Raw genomic sequence first — 24,324 nt, 5'->3', positions numbered from 1 at the left:
TGAGATAGTATGAATGGCAATGAGGGAAGTGTTTATCAGAAGCCAAAGCTGTAAAACCTATGAAAATACAGTTAAAAGTTAAACATTTATGCCTTGCTTCACATTTCCTAAAGCCAACCTAGTGGGCTAAATTGGATACCGTTCTGGCCACCGGGCTTTATGTTTGACACCCTTGATTTAGATGATTTCTCATTCTTGTTGGCAGATTCTCTTAAGCATACTAGGAAGCATCATCAGGTTTATTCACAGATACTCAGTGTTTCAGTCTGGGTTTCAGCCAAACCACTTGAGGACAGTGAGAAACTCATCTTGAAGTTTCTTGCTTCAGATCAGTTCTAGCCAGTCTCCCTGTTGCTGTACTTTTTCGAATAGGTATGAGATGGTTTTCCTCGATAAAAGTCATTTGAATGCTCTTCAAAACACTCAAAGCAGGGTTTCACATATCTTTTACAGTCTATTCTGTGCAGCGGCTACACCATAAAAGGCAAAGTCGCAATATTTTTCTGCAGTGAGGTTATTCCACTGACAATCTTGCTCATATACTTAGTCCAGGCTGTTATCTGAATGAGGAGCTCAAGTCTTTCCTAAATTGCTGCATTTCACAATTATGGATGGCCTTCTGTTCAAACACTCAAAGTTCTCTTAATGGTTTTGTAAAACAAACAAACAAAAAATAACAGGAAATGGAAAATGGTGGGTGATTGAGCATAGACTGAAGTGCAAGAATCAATGATTGTTTATATTGCACTTGATTGAAGTGATGGCAAATCTACTTTTATGGCAATCAAACAAAGCAACCACTGTGGCCTAATTTCTTGAAGGTTACAAACGTTACTGGATTGCAAACCCAGTAGTATCATACTGGAATAAATAATTTTAATACTGCATTAAAAGCGAGATAAACATGAAAAACCTCTACCAGGAGTATTTGGCTCTCTCTAGTGGAGATCTAAGGGCACTAGCATTACAACTATAAGAGCAATATACAAATTCAATCCCTGTAATATTCTGGATATTTATAATTGAGCTATTTGTATATATTAGCTATTTCTTTTATTATTATTTAACATTGTACTATATTGTATTATTAAACTTCATTTAATCTGTCACTGTTCTTATTGTTTTGCAGCAACTGTAATCACATAACTTACGTAGGAATGAATAAAGTATTCTGATTCTGCAACATCACTGCAAGAAAAACAGGCATTTCATTGTTCCGGTAAAGACACGCAGACATTAGTAATAGAATTGTCTGAAACTAAGTATTACAACTAATAACAATTAGCACATAAAAAAGATACGTTGTTGCAGGTGGACTTCGTGCCTTTTCAGGCCAAAACAGTAACAACCGGAAGTACCGGAAATAAATCTGTATTACAGCTAAATTGACTTGATGATCGTTACTTTCTACGCGTCCACGACAGGGAATCGACCAGTCGTGCTTCCAGTGGTATTTAAGTCACAACTCCACTCTTTAACAGACATAAAAAAATATTTATATGTAGAAATAAAGAGATTTAATATGGCTGTGGTAAAAATGTTACCACAACTTTGAAAGGTCGCGAATCGCCTCTGTAGATAAGATTAAATAAAATTGGATGACCACAGGGTGTAATTTTTTGATTAGCTGTAAATGAACTGCTAAAACTGAAATGTTATAACTAGAACGAAAGAAAGTTACAACTATAACATCAGTGTTTATTTTAAAATAATTTATATGTCCTCTGAATACAAAAAACATCTTGTTAAAATAACGTCTTAAACTAACACACCCGCCTGTTCTTAAGTAACTAACTGCCAATCAGAAACCACGAGCTTGCGAGTTACCAGGCAGATTATGTTAATATATGCAATGCGGCCATCTCTGCAGCTACCATTCTGAGGTAAGAACAACTTGTACGTTTTCCAGAAAATTAAAGAAAACCCGGGACTGATTAACGACCCGTTCTGTAGCTCGATCGCTTCGTAGTCTCTCCGTTACTGTACATTAAATGTGCGGATTGTTTAAGCGTAGCTAAATCGGTACAAAATGTATTTTTTTCTGTAGGTCTCTTCAGATGTAGCCGTTGTTGTTAGTCCCACCCAAAATGGAGCCTGTTCTTCCTTGTTCACAGTAGACTTGAAGGGCTGGACTCAACTAGAAATGGGGGACGGGTGGGTCTACCCAAATAATTCAGGCCCTTAGCGCTTCAAAACCAATGTTCCTAAAAAATGTAAAATGTGGTCCATGTCATTCAGCTTGACAAGTTATGTTTGTCTCAAAGTGCGGCCTTACATTGGGACTATATGAGCGTAATGCTAATGTAGCAGTGCAGTATATGCCCGGGTTTCTACAGCACTGGTTTTTGTGGTATGGTCCGGTTGGGACTGAGAACCTGCGGGGTTAAAATAGGGGGGAATTGAATCTAATATTGATTATACCAAGTAGATTTCTGAATGACTTTATCGAGACATGATTTTTCACCGTGGTTTTTGTGCCGATGTGCGGTTGTATTTAGACACAGTTTTCCGGGCGGCCTTGCCGGCAAACCGCCTTTTCCCTCGTACCCCCGCTGAGAGTCTTGTGTGTCCTTTCTGTGCACGAAGAAACATGCTGCCTTTATTTTGGCTTGCATGCTCTGTCACCCGAGCGAAACGCTGCCTGGCGAGCCAAAATTCCAGCTTCAAACGGCCTATGGGCTCGAATTTTTTTCCATGTAGCCCAAAGGTGGCTACTGCAGTACTCCATTGTTGCAGCTTCACAGCTACTAATACAACGACAAGTATAATATGACATGGATGAAGGTGTGACAGACACCCATTCATAAATATACTTAACAATATTGACATTTCTGTAGAAAAAAAAAACTGCAAAAAATTTAATTCTGAATGCTAGTCTATGATTTTAGACGTAAAACTACCAATGACATGAGCGTCTCCCCTTCTGTATTAGCTATTCTATTTATCGTTATGTTTTGTTATTTTAATTAAAATAACACAAATCCTCTTATCTCTCTGGATTGCAGACACCGCGGCTGTCTAAGGAGGGAAGTTATCGTTGTGGTGAAAGGCCTGGCACCTTGCTGCCATGGAGACCAAGCAGGAACCCTCAGCAGTGTGGAGTCAGACTGTTAACAGTGACTCAAGCAACGGCACACAGGTCCACTGTCTTATTTGATGTGTCTGAACAGCTACAGCAGAGTCATTCAAACTGAAAAGATGCAAGATGTGTAATAATAATAATAATTTAAGCATGTTAACAATCGATCTTTTGCACACACCCACTTTCTGTCAGCTGGCACAGGTGGCTGCTAAATCGTCAATTCACCATTTACTTTTACGGAAAAGAGTGACCCATCTAAATAAATGTTTCCTGCTCATCAAATCGGATGTAATATTGCTGCAGATGGTTCAAAGCTTCTGTGTTATGTATACACATGTTGCAGGTGCATTTTGAAGGTGGCACTGTGGCCCAAATAGTGTACAGTGGGGATCAGGCAGACAGAGGACAGCAGCAGGTGGTTTATACAGCAGATGGAAACTCCTATACCTCGGTAGAGTCTGCAGAGCACACACTGGTCTACATACACCCTGCAGATGGCACTCAGGTAAGATGGGATCTTATTTACAGGAGAGATATTTTTATCTGACATTTTAGGCATGTGTAGGTAGGACGATATGCCCTGTTAGGCAGGCAGTGTTTGGTGTTTAATACAAACAGGACAATGTTATGTGTTAACTAGGCTCCTGTTTTATGAGAGCCATTCTTCATGACTTATATAAGACAGTTTGCAAAAAATAATAATTATAATTATACTTTGGCCGTATTCGATATAGCCAAAGTTTCAAGTAATGCTGTTGACGTCCAAGTATTCTCTGTGAGACAAAGGTTCAGGTATCAGACCGCTCTAATAGCTCAGATTCAGGTCATTTTTTTCATGTCTTGGCTCTGTGGTGTCAATTTGGACAGATATTCCTAATATGGATAAAACAGACAAACAAGCCAACTGTTTAAAGTTAAAGAAGGTTGAAATAAAAGGAGGGGAACTGGAACTAAAACAGATGGTTTCAGGCAGTGGATGGATGGCGGCCTGTTCACTTAGGCCATGTGCTGACAACATTATTCACTGCAAAGTACACATACGCACTTCATTGTTCTTTCAGACCGTATTTGCTGATCAGCCACAAGTGGCTTACATTCAGCAGGACGGTACAACTCAACAGGTGAGTTTATGAGCTATTGTCAAATTACCTGCTCTCTTTGCACCACATTGTTTTTAGAGAACCCTTAACCAATTAAATGTCGTTTGTAGGTCACAGTCCTACTGCCTGGCGGGCAGAACATGAATGCAGCCAATCTGCATGTTCTCAGTAATGTAGCAGATGCGCCACAAGCTATCCTGGAGCCGGTTTCCCAGGTGAGGATGCATTGTTTGTGTGGAGCTGTTTAGCTTTTAAAACAAGTAAATAGCCTTTGTTTGCTTTTGTTTTTAACATCCATTCAGGTACAAAGTAGGGAAACACAAGCTGTTTCATGAATGATGAGCTTCATCTTTCTAATTGACAAATTCAAGCAGAAACATTATTTTGTAATTCCATTACCAGTTATTGCTGTAACCAGATGCATGCAGTCTTTCTTTTTCTACTGACATACTGCACTGCATAAATAATGACATATGATGGATTAGCAACAAAAATCATCCTGAGAAATCTCACTAGCTAACGTTTTCATTTCAGCATCAGTCCCTCAAAAAGAATATAGAAAAATGTAGTTTTTACATGTTTGGAAGACCTATAAACAATTTTAACTTGTGTGAAAAAATATCAAAGAATGTTGTTACATTGTTTGGAATCCCCCCCCCCCCCTCCCCCCCCCCCCCCCCCCTCCCCTCCCACAGGAGCAGTTGTCTGTGTCCAATTCTCTCACCTCCATGGGTGACATCGCAGACCCTCCTTCTAGTCCTCTTGGGGCCACAGACTCAACAGACGATTCTGATGAAGATGAGGATGAAGACTCTGAGATGGACGACTGGGAACTGCATCAGCCTCAATCATTTAACCCTCACAACCTCTGTAAGTTAAGTGTTGTCAATAAAAGTCCAATGTTATGGTTATGCTTCCTCATACGGGTTGCCAAAAATGCCTTTTTAGATTTTAGTCAAAGTGAGTTTCCTTAAAAGGTTTTCAGTTAGGTTTTTTAAACCTATTGGTGGTGACTTTGCTCTTTTTTTGTGGTCTGTCAGGGTGCGAGGAGTGTAATATTGCAAACCCCTCAGTTTGTCTGAAGCACGGTCCTCTCCACCCCATCCCCAACCGGCCGGTGATGTCCAAAGCAAGAGCCAGTCTTCCTCTGGTCCTGTACATTGACCGCTTCCTGGGCGGAGTGTTTTCTAAGAGACGCATCCCAAAGCGCACACAATTTGGTCCTGTGGAGGGGCCACTGGTTCCACAGAACGAGTTGCAGGACCACTACATTCACTTGAAAGTAAGTAATCGCTGCACAGCACTGATATTTACAACATTTATTTAATTGTATTTTCTTGTATGGTTCTATGGAAGAAAAAAATGTAAGTGAGAATTCTGGAAAAATACAGGATACCACAAAGTTTTTATGTCTATATAAACGCTCCTAAGCAGGGATTTAAACTGGATTGGTGATCTGTCTTTCTTTTTTTTTTTTTTACTAAGGTGTGTCTGCTGGATGCAGAGAAGGATGGAGAGAAGTCTAATGACATGTGGTTGGACCTTTCTGATGAGGACAGTTGCAACTGGATGATGTTTGTGAGACCTGCTCAGAATCACCTAGAGCAGAACTTGGTGGCCTACCAGTACGGCTCAGAGATATTTTACACAACTATCAAGAATATCCAACCCAAGCAAGAGCTAAAGGTCAGTGTTGTTCAGAGCAGAATGCATTCATTTGAGTTTGATTTAACTGCTTTAAGAGGCCGCAAACCAGAACTAATAGGAGAGTCAATCAGTGTGCAAAACATGAAGGATATCTAAGGAAACCACTGGAGTCTGTCTTTTTAATGAGATTTTCCATTGCAGGTCTGGTATGCAGCATCATATGCAGAGTTTGTAAATCAGAAAATTCATGATGTTACAGAAGAAGAGAGAAAAGGTGAGTCTCAGCACTCCGTCCTTACTGTTCTTAATATTAACACCATGCCTCTGTCCTGCTTATTTTAATCGGAAGTACTAAACTATCAGAAAGGTGATGTGTTATTGTTTTTGTCGTGGTTCCTTCTGTTTCTCACTTTCCCCTGTTTCTACAGTGCTTCGGGAGCAAGAGAAGAACTGGCCTTGTTATGAGTGTAACCGTCGCTTTGTGAGCTCTGAACAACTGCAGCAACATCTCAATATGCACGATGACAAATTAAACTCTGTTACCAGGTAAAACTTAAACTTATCATTTTATCTCAAATTGTTCTTTTTATTTTTAATGCATTCAGCCCCAATCACGTCTTCACTGTTGTTCAAATCGCACAGGTCTAGAGGCCGGGGCCGAGGAAGAGGCAGGAAGAGGTTCGGGACAGGAAGAAGACCTGGACGCCCACCTAAATTTATACGTTTGGATCCACCAGTAGATACTAGTGGAGAGAAGACAACAGTAAGTGGCGCATTAATACATGCTGTGTTGATTAATGGAGTAGGTCAAGATTTAACACTGATTTGAGATATTTTATAGACAAAGTGATTCTTTGGAAAGTTACAGATTAAGATATTATGAAGCAATCATTTGAAATCCTAATGCATAAAATACTTGTTTGATGAGACAAAAGTCGTTTGTACTTTTGTTTTAGAGCAAAGTAAAAGAACTAAAATGTTAACTCATCAAATCATAACATTAGTCAAAAAATGCTAAATAGGGAAATGATGAGTAGGAAGACTAAATGACAATATCCCCTTTATCTTTTTATTAGGAAATGCTCGAATTGACAGAGAAACCAGTGGAAGACCACGCAGAGGGAGCTCAGAATGGGCTCAAGGTGGTGGAGATAGAGTCAGAAGGGGAGGTCGGGACAGAGACAGAGAGTCAGCTTATACCTCCTGCTGGGGAACCCGTTCCAGAGTCTGTAGCGCCGCCCCCCAGTACAGACCTGCCTATTCCATTAAAGGAGGATCCGGCACAGAGTGTCCAATCAGATGCTCATCTCACATCGCAAGACATGCGTCGTGCCAAGAGAATACGGGTAAAACTGGAGATTCTGTCTGCTTAAAGGCAACATTTACCTTTTCATTTAGCTTATGTGGTGCCATAGTGCCCATGCTTGCTTTACAACAGTGTGTCTCTCTTCCTCAATGCCTGCTTCCCTCGCAGATGGATGTGCAGGTAGGTGGAACCTGGAGGATGACTGAAAAACGCAAGGTTCAGGGATTCCTTTTGTCATTTTCCATAGTTTTCTCAGGAGAGACCCTCCTCTGGCACACTCCACTGCATCTGTCAGCCTCTTTGTGTGTCTTAGCTGATTTCAGAAAACATTGCTGAGGTATCTGCTAGTAGATCTCTGTCTCTCTCTTTTGCAGAATGCAGCGCTGCAGCACCTTTTTATCAGGAAGAGTTTCCGTCCTTTTAAATGCACCCACTGTGGGAAGGCCTTCCGGGACAAAGACAAGCTGGAACAGCACCTGCGAGTCCATGGTCGGGAAGCCTACACCTTTTCCTGCCACATTTGCAGCAAGAGCTTCACGACTGATTCGGCCCTGGATGATCATCTCCTGGTGCACACGGAGAATCGCTCCTATTCTTGTCTCCTGTGCCCAGAAACTTTTGAAAGGCTGGACCTGCTCAAAGACCATGTAGGCGTCCATGCTGTGGATGGCTTCTTTGCTTGTCCTACGTGCAAGAAGACATTTAGTGATTTCATCCAGGTTAGTGAAACAGTGATTTTTAAATGAGCTAACAGCTAGCCTCCAGGGCTAACAGAATTTGTTGGACATGACCTTAGCTAACGTGTGACATTTTAGCTGACCAACAGTGTACAGCTCTGACCTTGTACCTGAAATATTTTTCTGTTCTTGTTTAAAAAAGTCTTTTGTCATACAAGGTGAGATGAAAAAAAAAATCAGACTCCACCTGCTTTTAACTTTGGCTACAGTTCCTACGACTTGCTCCTGCTAGAATTTTATTTTGAAGACAAGGAAGAGAAAGAAGGTTGTTTTCACTAAATATTCGCTCCCACGGTGTGTGCATGTGTGAATGCTAGATTTAAAAAGATAAAAGTGCTGTATGGATGTTTGACTGAATAGAGATTGACAGACCACGTGACTTTCGCGCATTGCATGCCGGGAACTCTTGGCAAAACAATCAAAGTACCGCATCAAATGCAAGCATTTGCAGCACCGCAAAACGTTCTTTCTCCGGTTCCAATAAATTCTTGCTTTTTCTTTGCCCCCCAAAAAGTCATGTACAAAACGAAGGAGAACAATGCCGGTCCGTACAAAGAAAGCAAGTGTTTTGAGTGCTCAAATTATGTAGAAAGGTGCTATATAAGTTTCATTGCGTTTACCTGAGCCCATTTTAGGCGTGAAATCTGTGGTTTTGTCTGTGCTTTCACACTGGAGACTCAGACCTCATCACTGGTGATTTTCTTCGACAGGAACATCAGGTCGGTTTGACAGAGAATTTCATAATTGTTCCTTTACTTGAGTTTGAGGTCCTGAGTGAAATTACAAGGTGTCAGAATGAGACCTTCAGGTATTGATACAAGTGTAGAGCATCCAGAGCAGGTTGCTGCTGCAGAAAGAGAAAACCTTTAAGGGGCAGTCAAATTTAAATCAGGTACAGCTTTTGGTTTCATGGGCATAGTCACTAAACATGTTGATCGGACCTACTTTCATGTTCAGGTTTGCAAAGAATAAACAAAAAAAAAGGTTTGTGAATTAAGCCATATTAGCCTATAAAGCTATTTGAAATAGCCTCATGTTTTTGTTTTTTTTATAAATTCTCCTTACAAGCAGCTCGTAACAGGTGGATTTAAAGCTGAATGTTTTCTTCAATTAGTAGGTCACGGTTAAAGATGGCCCATTTCCATTTACATCGATGTTTTTGTGACTAAAACGTTTAATACTGTTATGAGGTTTCAGATGTCTTTACAGACATATAGACACTCAGTTCCAGACCACAAACTATGCCTTTCTTTAGGTAAAGAAGCACATCCGCTGCTTCCATTCAGAGAAGAACTTCCAGTGCCCAGACTGTGACAAGGCCTTCTGTCGACCTGACAAGCTGCGTTTGCACATGTTGCGCCACTCTGACCGCAAGGACTTCCTGTGCTCAACATGTGGCAAACAGTTCAAGGTAAGATTAAAAGGAACAGCATTGAGAGATAACACTTGATAAGGTTAGTTTATAGTTATATGTTCTAATCTGACATTTTTTTGTCATAATAAGAGAAAAGATAAGCTGCGGGAGCACATGCAGCGGATGCACAATCCTGACAGAGAGGCCAAGAAGGCTGACCGGATCCACCGCTCCAAAACCCTCAAACTAAAGGTCCCCACCACTGACTTTGAGAGCTTCATGTTCAAATGCAGAGTGTGCATGATGGGATTCAGACGCAGAGGAATGCTGGTGAGCTACAACTCACGGAGAGATTTTAACCTGATATTGAACTCCACTTGAATTCGACTCTTATTCTTCTGGTTACAGGTTAATCATTTGTCCAAGCGTCATCCAGAGATGCGTATTGATGACGTGCCTGAGCTAACGCTGCCAATTATCAAGCCCAACAGGGACTACTTCTGCCAGTACTGTGACAAGGTTTGTTAATCCCCCTCCTTTCTGTCCACAGGGAGCTTGGGGATGGACTGATTTGTTTATTTTAAAGTATAGCCTGTTGTCCATCTATGCATTTATCAAATCGTGGTTGTGGAGGGGCTGGATCCTGTCTGGGTTGTCATAGGGCAGGTCACATCAGTTTGTTTCTGATGGCAAGTAATCAGCTTTCAGTCTCATATAAATTGAGTTTTTAAACCAAAAACAACAAATTATTGGATAATTCTTCTTTCACTACCAGCAGAGGTGTTTTATGTTCTTAGTTTTTCAATATATCATCGGTTACATGTCTAAATATGTTTGTTTGGCGCTTAATAGACTGAGTTATCAAAGATTTTCAAAAGTTCCCATGGGAAACAACAACTAAAATAACTTCATGTGTCCACCTCGGTGTCATTTTTAATCACTCTTAACTGGAGCTAAAGCCAATAACTACACCTCATTATTGCCATTGTTTTATCTATGAGTAAATACCAGGTGTACCAATTCCCACTGGAGTCAAGCGCCGGATATTAATCGGTGCCAGTTTGTTTGTATTCAGTGTGACAGGGACCTAAATCTATCAAATGAACTGATCTCTGCAGGTGTACAAGAGTGCCAGTAAGAGAAAAGCTCACATACTGAAAAACCATCCAGGGGCAGAATTGCCTCCCAGCATCCGCAAGTTACGCCCAGCTGCTCCTGGTGAGCCAGACCCTATGTTGAGCACGCACACACAGCTGACAGGTACCATTGCTACTGCACCAGTCTGCTGTCCACACTGCTCCAAACAGTACAGCAGCAAGGCAAGTGAAGTTTTATCAAAGAAGAAATTTGTTACCATACAGATTGTTTGTAGTAATCACAATAAGGTGTGCTTTTTTTTTTATCTTAGACTAAGATGGTTCAACATATCAGGAAAAAGCATCCAGAGTTTGCTCAGCTAGCCAACACCATCCCGACTACAGCAGTGATCAGTAGCACTCCTGCAGTCATCAGTACAGATGGTACCACAGCTGAGGCTGTAGTGGTAAGAAAAGAAAAAACAGAAACATAAGGAGGATATTGCCTTACATGGATAAATGAAAAGTTTGCCTATAGGAAATTTCACAATATTCAATGTATGGATTTTCTTTTCTTCACAGACCACAGATCTGTTGACCCAGGCTATGACAGAACTTTCTCAAACACTAACCACAGACTATAGAACAGCACAGGGGGATTACCAGAGGATCCAGTACATTCCTGTCTCCCAGGCAGGAGGTACTTTGTCCCAGCCACAGCACATTCAACTTCAGGTGGTCCAGGTAGCGCCGGTAAGCATGAAAGTCTAATCTACATTATTTAAAAAGTTCATAGATGCTTAGGAAGCTGATAATCTCGATAGTATGCTGCCTAAAAGAATGCAGGTGTTCCATAAACTGCCAAAATGCTGGTGTAAACTCAGGTCTAGTTCCAGAAATGAGGCTTATATATGGTTACCTGATCAAAAGAAGAATTTTCTCTCATTATCTAATTAAGTTGACCTTGTTGATTTAAGGGTTCAAACTAGCAATTTTGAAGCTTTTGTTACTTTCTTTGTGGTTTTTGAGTTTGTAATTAGAGCTGAAAATAACCACCAGCTACTGTGAAAATTGCTGCTTTTAGTTGTAGTTTTTGCTTCTAAAGAACCTTTTCAGTCTTTGTGTGTGAAACTATGCAAGCAAAATAGTTGCAGTGTTTTGCTATGTATCAGTTATGTATAAGTAATATTATCTGTTTTCCAGGCTTCCTCCCCACATTCCCAGCACCCAACAGTAGATGTGAACCAGCTACACGACCCTCATGGTTACAGTCAGCACCCAATCCAGGTGCAACACATTCAGGTTACTGAGCCCTCAAGCTCTGGACAAGGTGCCACCCAGGTGAACCCACACTGACTCTGGGGATAATTTTAAGCTAGAGTAATTAGTTATTGTGTTTGAGGACTCATTTAAAACAAATAAGTAGTTTGTGTGACAAGTCGTTTTGAAACTTCAGTGTATTTGGGTAATAAGGTTTCTTTCTGCAAGTTAGCGAAACCCTGTAAGCACCATAATGTTAATCGCGAATCTCTTTTTCTGATTTTCAGGTTACTGGTCAGCCTCTCAGCCCCACCTCCCAGCAGACTAGTCAGGAGCTGAGCCCTGCCCAACTGACTCCTGTCACTTTAGCCCAGAGCCACACCCTCCAGACAAGCAGCACCCAGCAGCAGGGGACGGTGCAGCACGCTTACATACCGGGAAACTGGAACTACCGAGGCTACTGTAAGTACCATAACCAGTCACGTGCCGCATGTTTTGATGCTTCTGTGATTACCAGTCAAAATCATAAATTCCTGTTCTTCCAGCGTCTGAAATCCAGATGATGGCACTACCTCATGCACAGTATGTGATAGCTGAGGCTAGCACTCCTGTATCTGGAGTCAGCAGCAACCAGGTGAAAACGGTGAGTGAATTTGATATTTGTTAGATGAAAATGACAGTTGAATTTGGCTTTGTACTACACAATGAGCACATGTTTTTATATTCAGTGCTCCATACTTGAAAGTGTTGCTTAACAGTAGATGATGCTTCATAATTTACAGTTAAAAGCTGGATTACGTAAATATGCTGTAAAAATAGGAGGCGGAAACTTGAAACCTGCTTTTTCCTAGTCAAAGGAAAAAGGAAAAAAGATTTATTGTGTAACTTGAAATGTTATCATCCCAATAGACACACTACGTGATCTCTGAGGGTCAGACTGAGCTTGAGACGAAACAGACTCTTCCTCAGAGCACAACCCAGACACACACCGAACCACTGGAGCAGCAGCCGACGAATCAGCAAGCTACCACACAGTACATCATCACCACAACCACAAATGGTAGTGGCACCAGTGAAGTTCACATCACTAAGCCCTGAACTGTGCAGTGATGTTACTTTGCAAAGCCAGCGCAGACTCACGGACTAATCCTGCATGTTGTCCACAGCAGCTTGTACGCACATGAATAAACAAATACCTTGTCATGTGATCATGCCACTGTCACGTGTGTATATACAGAGATGAAATGCATCAACACAGTTTTATGTGTCTGTAAAGTGTTAAATGTTGTGTTGCAAGCTGCCAGAACTTTATGAGAAAAATAAAGTCAGTTGACAGTAAAAAATGTGATGCTTTTATTTTGGACAGATTATAAATTAAAAAAAAAAAAATCCTAACCTAAATACATGTTTTAAAAAAAGATACTGGGATTGAAACTGCTAATACTTGACTTGTTGAAGTGATGGGAAGCTTCTACAGATTTGATATCCCATTTTGCATATCTGTAATTTTGCACACATTCCTTAAAGTATTTGTAAAAAAAAAAAACATTTTAAAAATTATGGAATAAATATTCCAAAATGTCAGAAATGGGTCATGGTCCTAACACATTTGTTACATGTTATGTGTTATCCTAGAATATTGTTGCTCATGTCTGGTATGATTTTACTCTGTTGAACTCTTGTTATTTTTTGCTATGTGATTGTTTTTATTTTTACAGTCTGGACTGACTTGATAATCAGAAATTTCCAGTGTCATTTTACTCATTATTTGTCTTTGTTACCATACCTCTGTTTAGTAAAGTAAATACAAACTGTTCCATTCTTTGAAGATACTCTATTGACTTTAGATGCCAGTTGTAATTGTCGTAACTGACCTAAATGATGTTTGGTTTTATAATGCAACGTTCTTGGAGATACAATTGCTGTTAGACTTTAAATAATCTGGAAATAACCTGGAAACCTTGAACGAGACTGCAGACATGTATTATAACTATGAGGAGCTTTACTCCATCACTCCTGACTCTGAAATCCCAGAGAACCTCCTTTATTTTTAGTATCTTTCTTATTGAAAAATTATCCAATGAAGACATTTTACACCACATATTAGAACACAGTTAAATATACACTCAGCAGACACGTTACTAGGCACAATTGGTTGGACCCCTTTTGACTCAGATCTGCCTTAATTCTTTGTGGGATAAATTTAACAAGGTGGTAGAAACATTCCTCAGAGATTTTGAGCCACATTGACACGATAGCATCACACAGTACAGTGAACCCATTTTCATTTCAAGAAACTAGATTGCGAGTTTTGTGACTTATACTGGTGGAAGCAGCCACCAGAAGATGGTTACACTGTAATATTGTTCAATATTACATTCACTAAAACAATACATTACAATATAGCAATTAGTACTTGCAAGCATTTGTTTTTGCAAATGCAGAGATCAGTCTGCAAAAGACAGCAAGCAGCAAAACAGAGAGTCAGAAAGGCTTTATGTGTTTGTTTTACACTTAAAAGACACTTGAATATAAAATTATTTATTTAACATAACCAAGACACAATGATCACTAATAAATAGATGTCACGTGGCATGGAAGATACATGGAAGACTTATCTTGGCCAGCTTTTATTTCCAGTAAGTCAAAGGTGACCTGAATTAACTGACGATCATCCCATGCCAGCCAATCAAGGATTGTAACCCTCCATAAAAATCAAGGGTCCACCTTAAAATGGGGGGGGGGGTGAAATCTGAAAGAAAAGCATTAACAGAAGGCAACATTAAAACAGCTACCCCCCCCCCCCCCCCCCGCCCCCTTACCAAATCCAATTTTCCTTCCCGCACACTGTCAAAACAATAAAATAAAAAAAAATCTGTAAAAACAGAAAAGCCTGATCACCTTCTCTGCAAAAACAAAGTGAGTTTATGTTGTGGTTGTTTAGTTTTTCAAGGTGTGTGTGTTACTTTAATTATAAACTGCTTATGTTGCAACAGAATGCTGTTATGTGTATGCAACTCTACATGTATTAAAATCCTTTGTATTTTTTTTTTTTTTTTTAGCTTAAATGTAAACAACAGCAACAAAAAAACAACTTTAAAATGTTCTTTTGTTTCTCTTTTTTTCCCTCAGAATAAATTCTGACTAGTCTCAATGGTCGAGATGGAGGAGCAAAACGGCAACATGTTAACCCCGACTGCTGAAATTCCTGTATGAACTGAACAACTCTGAAAATCCAAGGAAAAGCTGTGCGTATTTTATTTAAAGCTCAGATGGAACTTGATGGACTAAGATGCAGGCTGCATTCAGGACTTTATCACACTGGCATATGAAGAGTGGTACCAAGAGAAAGTGTGCACACACAACATGTCACTTTATGCTCGCTCTTCTCCTGGCCTCTGGTGTCACTTTGCAGCCACTTGTCTTATTATGTCTTATTTGTTGCGATTTAGGGACTGTGCACATAAGCAGAGGTTTTTGCTTGGGAAGTAGCCGTGTTTGTTTTCAGAGGCTTCTCTAACATTTAGTGCTCATGAAATATGTCAAACCTTTTCCTCTACTTAAAGTTAAACAGCTAGGACAGAGAATATGAGACATCTCCCAATCTGTGTTCTTTAACTGAAACCATAAAACAAGTGGAGAGCAGTGAGTGAAGGAGCAGGGCTGAGTGAGCTGGAGGAAGAGCTGCAGCTGGAGGAGGAGATCAAACTGATGTATGAACAAGACTCTCTGCTGAAAAAGGTGATATAATCAAAACAGATGTTTTGATGTTGTAAAAAGGCACTGATCAAATGCATGGTCTAAAAGTAATGTCTTCAGTAGACATCTTATACACTCTACACTTAGATCCACTTGCCACTGAGTATTACGGTTATGGGCTAGGCCAAGGCTTAAATTATTTCCTGGTAGTATCCAAGGCCTCGGGTGTGGCCAACTTGCCTACTTCTTAGGCACCTTTTTCATTGCACCTTTCTGCAACTCTGATAGTTGTCTAACTTCCCTCCGTGCCACCTTGATCTTGGCCTCTAGTCTCCTTCTCCATGGAGGGTACTGCTCCTTGTGGCTATCAGTGATGGGAATAACAGCGTTACAAGTAACAACGTTACTAACGGCGTTACTTTTTTCAGTAACGAGTGATCTAACTAATTACTATTCCTATCATTACAACACCGTTACAGTTACACAAGAAAATGCGGTCCGTTACTATTTTTCAACAAACAGACGGTTGAAGCTGTGTTCAGCTTACTGCATCTTATATCAGTTGCACGGAAGTAGCTGACTACTTAAGTAATCTGGACGCTACAGTTTTAAGCAGCTGCTCGCGCTCCCGCGGACGGTAATCACGATCACTGTCTAGCACAACACCTGGAGCTAAGGGGGCAAAACAATCGCATGAGTGCTGCTGTTTGACTGAGGAAGAATAAAGTAGCCGTAAGCCAATCACATGACCACTTAAAGACAAAGCAACAAGGTGACATATATCAGTTTTTAAATTGTGTTGATAGGCCACGTAAAACCAGAGTCATGATAAACAATATATATGCAGCGTTTTTCCTCAATAATTTTGTCACGTTTACTGTCTAACAGAGATGGGCAGTAACGCGTTACTTGTAACAAGTGTAGTTACTTGTAACGCGTTACTGTAATCTGATTACTTTTTTCAAGTAACGAGTAAAGTAAGGGATTACTATTGCAAAAACGGTAATTAGATTACCGTTACTTTCCCGTAGGAACGCTGCGTTACTGCGTTACTAAAACCGTGATTTTCTTGCGAGAATGTCTCATGACAGTGATGTAAGCGAGTGTGATGTTCCTGACAACAGCTGTGTGCAGATCAACAATGGATAATATATCGAGTGCGGAGAGAGTATGAGCGTGCAGCGTTTAAAACGTGGAAGTACTGACCTTATTTTGAGTTTGATTCCGTAAAAAGAGACAAAAACATTAGTGTCCGCTGTGCGTGGGAAGAAAACTTCTTTTTACAGCGAAAAAAAACCCCTAAACTTCCAAGCAAGCACCGAGTAGCTACGACGTAATGAGAAACTCACAGAGAAACTGCGGTATCCTTCCACTGACCGCTGCGGCACACCTGCACCAGGATAAACCTCCGCCTACTCTACTCCTGCTTTACAGGTGAAAATAGAGCAAAAGGACCGCTAGTCTTTGACTTTATTTATTTTCTGCTGTGTTTTACTTGCATCTGAAAGAGTGAGTGTAAACACAAAAAAATTATATATATAGATATATATATAATGTGATGGAATGTGCAGAAAATAGGTTTAAATGTTAAACTAATTTCTTCCAGTCAGAGAATGGTGCATATAATTAAAATTTTGCTTCATGCATAAAGTTAAAAGATTAAAAATAACAAAACAAGTTTTAAAAAGAGACTTTTCCATTTGATTACATTTTGTATGATGGATTATGTAGAAAAAGTAGAATTGGGCTGAAAGATCTATCGCTTTATCACCTATTCAGGTTGTAAATCATGTTTTTAAAAAGTAACTAAGTAACTAAGTAACTAAGTAATTAATTACTTTTGAAAATAAGTAATCAGTAAAGTAACGGGATTACTTTTTTGGGGAAGTAATCAGTAATTAATTACTGATTACTTTTTTCAAGTAACTTGACCAACACTGCTGTCTAATGACAGCGCTAGCAAGCACTCTCTGCTTATGACCAAAAAAAACCAAACAAACAAACAAACAAAAAAACAGGAAAAGTTTTAGGAGTGGTGGAGAGCGAGAGAGAGAGAAAGACAGCAGAAAAAGCGAGAGCGAGTTTTGAGATGTGAGAGATTTGTGACGTTTAGCGTGTTTGGAGTGTGTAGTTAATGTGTCGTCTTGTGTAGTTAGTGTGTAGTGTTGTGTGTCAGAACAATGAGGTGACTGCTGTCTCCAGGTAGAAAAAGGAGTGATACACCTGCTGCTGTCAGACCTGCAGGTATTATTTTTTTAGAGTGGCACAAATAATTTGTGTGGCATCTTATTGAAAACAGAACAGCTGACTTTTCTGTAAATAGTTTGAAATGGTTATTTAAAAAAATCAAGGTAAAAGGTAAATGGATGCAAATAACTTTGTTATTTGTTTGCAAACTTGAGCAAACGATTTCAAAATTGACCATTTATATTTGCATTTAAAGTTATGAAATATGATTCATTAAACATGTTTGTGGTTGTTAGAGTAAAAAAAATATAACCTTTTCTACTCTGATTTTATGTTTTTGGTCTGATTTTAGATCAATTGTGTTAATACAGTATGTCAAAATGAAAACATAACTGTAAATTCAGACACGTGAGGTTGTGCTGAAAAGGAAGATACCAAATAAGGCAAAGTAAACAGTTTTTAAAGGTGAAATGTGGTTAAAAATGGCCAATTATACCCTGGACCCCAGAGGGTTAAACGTTTTTTAAAGTAACGCAACAGTTACTTTTCAAGTAATTAATTACTTTTAGAATATTGTAACTCAGTTACTAACTCAGTTACTAACTCAGTTACTTTTTTGAAGAAGTAACTAATAACTATAATTAATTACTTTTTCAAAGTAACTTGCCCAACACTGGTGGCTGTTCATCTTATAGCAAAGCCGCTCATTGATCACTGCTTTCGTGATGTAGATCAGCTGATTAGTCTCAATGATGGTCCCTGTAGGGATTGTCCTGCATTCACATCTTCTGGTAGACCTTCAGAGATCTTGGTACGGAGTTTCCAGGTTTCCAGTTTTGGCATGAGGCCAGTTCCTGTTTGCTCCTTTTCCCATCGCACTTGTGACTAGGTACCCAATCTCGGGTGGGGGTAATGATATCTCCCTAATGACTTGTCGTCCTGGCTCCCCCTCGCTGTAGCATTTGTGTTGTACCTTGTGTATCTCTAGCTATGAAAGCAGTTCCTTTTCCCGAATGCTGGAGTAGGTCCCATATCCTTTTCATGTAACCTGTTCCGCCGAGGTTACTTAGTAGCATTCCAACAGCGCCCTGTTGTCATCTCTTGCCCACTTGTGCCTTCTTGTTCCAGTAGATACTTTGTTACTCCCCTCGAGTCTTAATAAAGCTCAACTTGTTCTTTGCGGTTAAACTGACATTTTTTTTTCGGACAGGAGGATTCTTCGACATGCTTTAACATGTAATGATGTCCAACCACAGCCGATACAATGCCGTCAGAACTAAAAATAAATACAAACTTAAATGAATATTCTTAATAAAGTCCTTAAGCATTATATATAACGAAACATTCCAACAAAAGGATCAATAAAATACACATTACACTTCACACTGCGGTAATCGCACTGGAATATCACGCAACAGTCGCGTATTTACATACAACGATAATAAACAAAATAAAACATTTACCTCATTGGCCTCACTCAAAGGGAATAAAACTTTCATCTTTACGTCATGGGGAGGTCCAAAGAAGGCACTCTATCTTTCTGTGTGACAGCCAAAAAAAAGCCCTCTTAGCAACAACAGACGGAACTATAGGAAAGGTTCCTATCTAATTGCACAATTAGCACAAATAACACATCTAAACATATAAATCTAATCAACAAAACACGAATAACTATTTATTTCTTATTTCTTAATATTTCAACTACTAATTGTTTCAACCTTAAATATCTAATAAAATGAACTGGAATGCGAGAGTTGCCTATGACGGCAGCTACATACTTTAAGACATTAAAAATGTTTCTTTTGTATTAATATCAGAATTATTTTTGATAGCAAAGGTTAGATATGTACAAGGAAATAAGTTGAAAAAAAAACCCATCCATTTTGGGAAGAATAATCTTCTTAATCTTTTTAAAGTACTGGGAGCTGTGACACGAGTCAGTAGATTCAGTATTTTTTTTTTAACTTTTTCCTCCCTCTCTGCTTTCCTGGTCACTAATAAAGATGAATAGAAAGATTATTTTAAAACGTTTTATTTTGTTTCTTTTTTTTAAGAATAAAAATCTGTTCACTTTATATTTTTAAACTGACATGTATTATAGAATACTCCAATTAATTAAAACGATTCATTTACACTCACTTTTAGACAGATACAGAATGATCCATAAAAGCAGCCTTGTCAAATGAATTATTTAATGCTATTGATGAGAAGGGATGGTTTTGCTTTTGTTTTAAATTCTGCAAACTGACTATTAGGTTTTTAGGTGTTAAAATAAGAGATTTGTTAAGAAAATAACACCATAATATACTAAAATAATAATAATAACCTAACCCTTCATCTTAATCATAACAAATGTGATAATCTCATTCTATTACTTTGAAAGGTTTTGTATACATGCATGTACAGGCACTTAAAATCAACTTAAAATCATCGACATCAGTTGACAGCTAATTTCAGGAGACTGGTGATTGCTTGGTTGCTAATTTTAATTATTATTTGAGATAATCTGTGACAGAAAAAGCTAAAACTGTCAGTGTTCTCTTTATTTTTAAGGCTCAGGCCCTTGCGATACTATCATTACTTGTTAGTGGATTTTGTTTGATCTTTTTAATTTTTTCTTAAAAATCTCTAATCGTGAAACCACTGGTGCCTTATTTTGGTGCCTCTTCAGGTTAAATTGATCTTGTTTGAAGTTTATTCCTGTCACAGCTGCTAGATGGCAGCATGACCTAAGAGAGCAGAAACACACTTAAACTCATATTCATTGATTATTACAACTTAAACAGACAGTGCTTACTAATCTGATTTATACATGGGAATTACCTATTGAAGATGTGCTCTGTTTCATTTGTAAAGCTCAATCTTGCAAAAATAACATGGATTGTTTGTTGCACAGATTGAAACTGGTCATTGAGTTTGTGATTCATACAGAAAGTCGTGACATTTGGAGGGCTTGTTGCCTGCTCCCGGAGTAAATAGGTGGAACTGGGCTTGTCCTTTGTACAATGGTGATCGGTATGTTAAGCACATTCCAGATAGATGGAATGCAGGGAAAGGAAAATGCCACTACCTAACTAAAACAATTCTTCCAGTTAAACCAGTTTATCATGCTTGTTCACGTGTTAATCACTTTTTCAACACAAGTACATCTACACAACCTGCTGTTATTTTTAGCCAGAATGACTGTGTCTGTGTTGCTCCTATGCCTTGTTTAACAGTCAGCTACCTCAAAAAGCAAGGGGTTTCAGGAAAGGCAGACGGGGTAAGCTGGGTGTGGGCCTGTAAATGGATGGAGCGGGTAAAGGAAGTCGGGAAGGGAGAACGTGAAGAAAGGAGCCGAAACCTGCAGAGGTAGGAAGATCACTATCTTTCAGCTACTAGCCTTTGATTTGAGTTCTTCAGTACACTGATTGTGTGGTGCTAAAGGAAGGATATGTCAGTGTAGTAATGGCTTTACAGCAAGTTTTAAAGCATAAGTCTTCTGTGGGATTCATGTCTTAGAACTTACCATTACACACAAGGCATTTATAATCTGAAGTAATTATAAATTAGTATACTGCTATTTCAAGCGTTAGCCTCTTTGACACAACTGGAAATACAGCTGGTCTGTTATTGTGAATTTGGAGGATTTCGAGGATACCATTATTTGTAATGTTCCATCACTATTTGTGCTGTTTTAAAAACAGGACTTTGTAAATTCCAGTCATTATGCGGCAAGCGATGATCAAATTTTAATGTTTATTAAAGGGAATTTTTGTCTGCGTAAAATTTGTGCTGGCCTGACAGAACTTTCCCTTGTCCTTCCCATTTAGCAACCATTTAATTGTGTTTTTAATTATTAGGTAACCTTGATCTCACACTGTCTTGGTTTTGTTTGCTTTACCGACAGTTCAGCTCAAACACAAGCTGATGCTCAGTCCCAGCACACACCGTGGTCCCAGATTGTGGGCACGTTGGGAGCCTGGTATGGCTTTACTCCAGTTTTTGTAGTTTGGTCAGTCTGCCAAGTGGAGGCACTGCCGCACCCTTCTGTACTGAGAGTGGATGTGTGCTGGAGGCTACTTTTTGTGTGCCTTCTGTTGATTTCTCTGGGAGGTTGCATCCATGCCCTGAAGTGCTGCCTGCAGCCAGGACAGAGCCAGGTGAGCACAGCCTCGTGGAGTGAATCTGCCTTGAGCTTGTTTGTGTTTTTATTTTTGTGATATTTATTCACTGACTTTTTCTCAATTCCAGGGAAAGCCTCCGGGGACTGAACAGGAGATTGTGACTGAAATCAGGAATGACCAGTGTTTACGGTGAGGCTTTATTATTGTCACACATATCGTCTTCAGTTGGTATGAATGTTTATTTTTTTGGCAACAGTTTTCTAATAAATTACCCCAAAATTGTGTCGCATATATTGTAACATTTTTTGCTCTTTTCTTCAGGATGTACCAGGCAAGAAACCCAGGTGTGAATATTAATCTGATTCTTGCCCTGGCTGACAGCCTGCTGCTGTGTGTGCTGCAGGAACCTCTGCCAGACCCCAATGTGCCCCACATTCAGGCTCTTCTCTCCAGACTGGAGGTAAAACAAAACCAACTTAAGGAAAAAAATGCACCCCACCCCACCCTAATGTCTCTCTCTCTCTCTCTTACACACACACACTTGCCTCGAGCCATACTTTTCATCTCCTGTGTTTTCAGTTGCGTTTTGCATTTAGAGCAGTGTAAAGTCTTTGTTCGTAATATAGATCAGACCCTCCGCTCAGGAATACATAGATATTCTAACCGCAGGCAACACATGCCATCACTGAGCTCCTGCCAGTCCTGCTCTGAATTAAGTAGACTGGAATGAGAAAAGAATTTAATGTTCTGTCCCTTTCTGCCTCCCCTGTCTATCGTTCTTGACAAAACAAACCCATAATACTAAGAATCAGCCTGTGAATCCTCTCTGTTTCATGTTAGTCAGTGTCTCACACACTGGAGGTGACTGATGTGGGATCAGAGGTGGGACTGGATGAGGTGGACCAAAGCTCTGTAGTGACAGAGAAACTGAAACTCCTCCACACCTACCTGCAGCAGAGGTGAGCTGCTAGTGTACCAACCATCTGCTTCCATGGAGCCATAGTTTAGTTGTATTTATGAGACACTCTTTTTCTGTCTGACAGGAGAGTGTCCCTGCGCACTCTTGTCCGGGTGCAGGGGGACTTTGAGGCCAGTGTGAAGAACATGCTGCAGGGCTTAGATGACCTCTGGGCTCAGCTGGAGGAGCTGCATACTGGGGTGACACTCTTCAAACAGGAGACCCAAGGCCACAGAGATCCGGCCTCTGCTCAGAGAGACACACAGGTAAAGACATGTGGAAACCAGTTAGCAAACTGTAGTATAGTTTACTTTTTTATTTTCACTTTGAAGTTTTTATTTTAACAGCTGTTGTTAACATCACTGTTTCCCCTGCCTTTGAGTGTTGTTCATGATATTGTGTGTTTGCCATAGAATTTGTTGTCGGTCTTGGGTGACTACAGGAACAAACTTCAGTCTTGTCAGGTTCATTTGAAGGGCAGCACACAACTACTGCAGGTAAACTCCTCAAGAAAGACAAAAAGAATATGTTATTTCTGTTATTGTTGTGTTCACTCAGAAATCTAATGCCCTGTTCCACAGGAGTTAACCTGGAGTCACGCCCACATGAGCAACAGCGTGAACAGCAGCAGTGAGTCAGTTTGGCCAGAGCTCTTGCTTCAGTCGAATATTGAGCAGGTACACTAAACTCGAGACAAACAGCTTTAACAAGGTTTAAAAGCGCACCAGGAATAAAAAAAACATGTCTCTTTGTTCAGTTTGACAAGGTGCAGGAGAATTTCACCTCTCTGGAACAACAGATCTCTACCTTCCAGGCCCACCTGGAGGGACTCGGAAAACAAAATCAGGAAAAACATGCCGGGCCCCTCACTCATGCTGACGGGCCACATTTACACTCGGTACCGCCACAGACTTCTTATCATGCCCACAGTAAAGTGTCTGTGGAGCACCGTAACTCCACCTCTTCCTCCACGTCTGCTTCCTCGGTGGATACAGGTACAGCCACAAAAACAGACAATACTTTCTCACTGTGCAAGAGGTCGGCGCTACATTTCCCTTCCACAATCGGACGACGTCTGCGCATATCTGGAAGGAAGAAGTGTTAAAAACGTATTTAAACGCAGAAGGTGTGGTCGTGAGCTAAGGAAGGAATATTCAAATGTTTGCTGGTTGCCTAAAATTTTATTATTTATTGCTCTTTGTCATTGCATTGCTTTGACTTGTATGTGTACTTTAACTTAGCTGCTTTATCCTTTCTACCTCTTGGATTTAAGAGCAGGCAAGAACATATTTCCACTGTAAAGCACATTTCAAACACTAGGGGGCACACTTTCATCAGTTACTTCCAGAATAAACAGGTACGATGTGGACATGTACACTGATCTCAGGTTGACTGAGCCCAGTGTGAACCATTTCCCTGCTGTCAACAAGATAAAAGTATTGGGTGCATTTGTTCAAACATAAACTTCAGTCAGTCAAAAATATTTTTGAAAATTTGAATTTGGGCCAATATTTCAGGTGTTTTCTGTGATTTTAATTCACTGGATAATGTCACCAGCTGTTCTCTTTGTGCTTGAAATATGATTTTGAAAGTTGTATTGAAGTCTTATCCTGTGCAGCTCTTTGAATTTAAGAAGTATATTTTTATTGAAGGTTTCAGGTTAAGAAAAATAACCTAGGGGAGAGGAGGCCAATATGGCAAGTATTTTTGTTACTAAAAACTGAGCAGCCCTCTAGACCATTTTTAAAAGAAACAAATGTCTTTGATCCAAATTCAGTCACCCTGCAACGCTACACCAAAGGCGATGGTTTT

At 39.8% G+C, this 24,324-nt stretch overlaps 2 protein-coding genes across 4 annotated transcripts; both read left to right on the top strand.

Moving 5' to 3' along the window:
• The first annotated feature begins 1,782 nt into the window (after positions 1–1,782).
• On the top strand, positions 1,783–12,905 carry prdm10 (PR domain containing 10). 3 transcript variants are annotated; one of them, XM_006796663.3, is made up of 23 exons: positions 1,783–1,883; positions 3,006–3,139; positions 3,426–3,587; positions 4,144–4,203; positions 4,293–4,397; positions 4,878–5,052; positions 5,223–5,464; positions 5,668–5,868; positions 6,031–6,103; positions 6,258–6,375; positions 6,472–6,592; positions 6,906–7,175; positions 7,510–7,854; positions 9,128–9,283; positions 9,377–9,556; positions 9,635–9,745; positions 10,345–10,545; positions 10,635–10,769; positions 10,885–11,055; positions 11,506–11,643; positions 11,850–12,024; positions 12,108–12,205; positions 12,472–12,905. In XM_006796663.3, the coding sequence occupies exons 2-23, from the start codon at positions 3,068–3,070 to the stop codon at positions 12,658–12,660; spliced, it is 3,498 nt and encodes a 1,165-aa protein (XP_006796726.2). In that variant the 5' UTR covers positions 1,783–1,883; positions 3,006–3,067; the 3' UTR covers positions 12,661–12,905. The 3 variants fall into 3 exon arrangements, with proteins under 3 accessions (XP_006796726.2, XP_087707273.1, XP_087707272.1); XM_087851147.1 differs by lacking the exon at positions 1,783–1,883 and adding an exon at positions 2,068–2,154; XM_087851146.1 differs by lacking the exon at positions 1,783–1,883 and adding an exon at positions 2,415–2,784.
• A 7,739-nt stretch (positions 12,906–20,644) lies between these two features.
• On the top strand, positions 20,645–23,965 carry LOC102788906 (uncharacterized). The gene is made up of 9 exons (XM_087851155.1): positions 20,645–20,799; positions 21,338–21,590; positions 21,682–21,743; positions 21,876–22,014; positions 22,395–22,513; positions 22,598–22,778; positions 22,926–23,009; positions 23,094–23,189; positions 23,270–23,965. The coding sequence occupies exons 1-9, from the start codon at positions 20,651–20,653 to the stop codon at positions 23,615–23,617; spliced, it is 1,431 nt and encodes a 476-aa protein (XP_087707281.1). The 5' UTR covers positions 20,645–20,650; the 3' UTR covers positions 23,618–23,965.
• Positions 23,966–24,324: the final 359 nt, after the last annotated feature.

The sequence above is a fragment of the Neolamprologus brichardi genome, chromosome 14 (genome assembly GCF_056152115.1).
Source record: "Neolamprologus brichardi isolate AB-2024 chromosome 14, ASM5615211v1, whole genome shotgun sequence".
Classification (NCBI taxonomy): domain Eukaryota; kingdom Metazoa; phylum Chordata; class Actinopteri; order Cichliformes; family Cichlidae; genus Neolamprologus; species Neolamprologus brichardi.
This window is presented reverse-complemented; position numbering and strand designations above follow the sequence as displayed.

What these genes read in the sequence shown, in the direction of transcription:
- prdm10 (XM_006796663.3), top strand. Translation starts at nt 3,068, where the DNA reads ATGGAGACCAAGCAGGAACCCTCAGCAGTGTGGAGTCAGACTGTTAAC. An exon ending in CCACAGCTGAGGCTGTAGTG is followed by an intron (nt 10,770 to 10,884) that starts GTAAGAAAAGAA and finishes TTTTCTTCACAG; the next exon opens with ACCACAGATCTGTTGACCCA. An exon ending in GCAGCAACCAGGTGAAAACG is followed by an intron (nt 12,206 to 12,471) that starts GTGAGTGAATTT and finishes TCATCCCAATAG; the next exon opens with ACACACTACGTGATCTCTGA.
- LOC102788906 (XM_087851155.1), top strand. Translation starts at nt 20,651, where the DNA reads ATGCCTTGTTTAACAGTCAGCTACCTCAAAAAGCAAGGGGTTTCAGGA. An exon ending in AGGAATGACCAGTGTTTACG is followed by an intron (nt 21,744 to 21,875) that starts GTGAGGCTTTAT and finishes TCTTTTCTTCAG; the next exon opens with GATGTACCAGGCAAGAAACC. An exon ending in GCAGCACACAACTACTGCAG is followed by an intron (nt 23,010 to 23,093) that starts GTAAACTCCTCA and finishes CCTGTTCCACAG; the next exon opens with GAGTTAACCTGGAGTCACGC.